Consider the following 2,500-nt stretch of genomic DNA (forward strand, 5'->3'; position numbering starts at 1 on the left):
CATCAGCACTAAAAAAAAAGATTTCATTTCAGTACATTAGCACCGAGAAGTAAGTTGTTTCAGTGCATCAGCACCGAGAAAGGAAACTGTTTGAGTACATCAGCACTAAGAACGAAATTTGCTTCAGCACATCGGCACCAAGAGCCGAAACACAGACGTGGACATGACGTGGAAAACTGTTTAATTGTTTCAGTACATCAGCACCGAGAAAGGAAACTGTTTGAGTACATCAGCACTAAGAACGAAATTTGCTTCAGTACATAGGCACCAAGAGCCTAAACACAAACGTGGACATGGCGTGGAAAACTGTTTAATTGTTTCAGTACATCAGCACTGAGAAAGGAAACTGAGTACATCAGCACTAAGAACGAAATTTGCTTCAGCACATCGGCACCAAGAGCCGAAACACAGACGTGGACATGACGTGGAAAATTGTTGATTGTTTCTTTACCTCAGCACCGAGAAAGGAAACTGTTTGAGTACATCAGCACTAAGAACGAAATTTGCTTCAGCACATCGGCACCAAGAGCCGAAACACAGACGTGGACATGACGTGGAAAACTGTTTAATTGTTTCAGTTCATCAGCACTGAGAAAAGAAACTGTTTCAGTACATCAGCACTAAGAACGAAACACACACGTAGACATGACGTGGGAAAACTGTTTGTTTCAGTACATCAGCACCGAGAAAGGAAACTGTTTCAGTACATCAGCACTAAGAACCAACGAAACACAGACGTGGACATGACGGGGGGGGGAAACTTGTTTAATTGTTTCAGTACGTCAGCACCCACAACGGCATTGACGTCAACATGACGGAGAAGATGGAACCCTGGGTGACCCAGATGGGTTACCCCGTGGTCAACGTCCGCTGGAACGGCGATCACGTGCTGCTGGACCAGGAGAGGTTTCTGCTGGGGTCAGCTTCTCCCAACGATACTGGAGCTTACGGGTGAGTGAGGGTTGTTTTGTTGGGTTTGTTTTTTGTTGGGTTTTTTTTGTTGTTTTTTTGGGGTTTTTTTGTATTTTGTATTCCTTTTTATCACAACAGATTTCTCTGTGTGAAATTCGGGCTGCTCTCCCCAGGGAGAGCGCGTCGCTATACTACAGCGCCACCCTTTTTTATTTTTTTTTTTTTTTTTTTTTTTGGTATTTTTTCCTGCGTGCAGTTTTATTTGTTTTTCCTGTCGAAGTGGATTTTTCTACAGAATTTTGGCCAGGAACAACCCTTTTGTTGCCGTGGGTTCTTTTACGTGCGCTAAGTGCATGCTAGCACACGGGACCTCGGTTTATCGTCTCATCCGAATGACTAGCGTCCAGACCACCACTCAAGGTCTAGTGGAGGGGGAGAAAATATCGGCGGCTGAACCGTTAATTCGAACCAGCGCCCTCAGATTCTCTCGCTTCCTAGGCGGACGCGTTACCTCTAGGCCATCACTCCACTGTGTGTGTGTGTGTGTTGGTTTTTTTGTTGTTGTTGTTGTTAGCTTTGATGGTGATAATCATGATGATGATGATGTTGTTGTTGGCGTTGATCATGATGATGTTGTTGCTGTTGTTGTTGTTGATGTTCATGATGATGATGATTTTGTTGTTGTTGATGATGATGATGATGATGATGTTGTTGACGTTGATGATGATAATGATGTTGTTGTTGTTGCTGTTGTTGGCATTGATGATGATAATGATGATGATGTTGATGTTGTTGCTGTTCTTGGTGTTGATGATGATAATGATGATGATGTTGTTGCTGTTGTTGTTGTTGTTGTTGATGATAATGATGATGATGTTGTTGTTGCTATTGGCGTTGATGATGTTAATGATGATGATGATGTTGTTGTTGTTGCCGTTGTTGTTGATGATGATGTTGATGTTGTTGTTGTTGCTTTATTGGCGTTTGATGATGATAATGATGATGATGATGTTGTTGTTGGCGGTTGATGATGATAATGATGATGATGATGTTGTTGCGTTTTGTTGATGATGATGATGATGTTGTTGTTGGCGGTTGATGATGATAATGATGATGATGATGTTGTTGGCGTTGATGATGATGACGATGATGATGACGATGTTGTTATTGTTGTTGATGATGATGATGATGTTATTGCTGTTGTTATTGTTGTTTGGTTGTGTTTTCTTGATACAGCTGTGTGTTGAGTATTGGGTTGTTGTTTGTTTTTTTATAATGTGTTGTAACTCAGGCACACACACACACACACACACACACACACACACACACACACACACACACACACACCACCACCACCAACACACATACACACAACACCACATACACACACACACACACACAACACACACACACACACACACACACACACACACAGGCAGCAGGCAGCAGCAGGCAGGAGTAGAGACACAAACACACACACACACACACACACACACACACACACACACACACACAGGTAGGCAGCCAGGCAGGCAGTAACACACACACACACACACACACACACACACACACACACACACACACACAC

At 42.9% G+C, this 2,500-nt stretch overlaps 1 protein-coding gene across 3 annotated transcripts in view; it reads left to right on the forward strand.

The window, feature by feature from the left end:
- LOC143277263 (uncharacterized) overlaps positions 1–2,500 on the forward strand; it is a 165,988-nt gene that overhangs the window by 104,836 nt on the left and 58,652 nt on the right. For all 3 annotated transcript variants that reach the window (XM_076582051.1, XM_076582050.1, XM_076582052.1), the window contains one exon: positions 779–951. In XM_076582051.1, the coding sequence (XP_076438166.1) occupies positions 779–951 (173 nt within the window). The remainder of the gene's footprint in view (positions 1–778; positions 952–2,500) is intronic.

The sequence above is a fragment of the Babylonia areolata genome, chromosome 33, assembly GCF_041734735.1.
Source record: "Babylonia areolata isolate BAREFJ2019XMU chromosome 33, ASM4173473v1, whole genome shotgun sequence".
Classification (NCBI taxonomy): domain Eukaryota; kingdom Metazoa; phylum Mollusca; class Gastropoda; order Neogastropoda; family Buccinidae; genus Babylonia; species Babylonia areolata.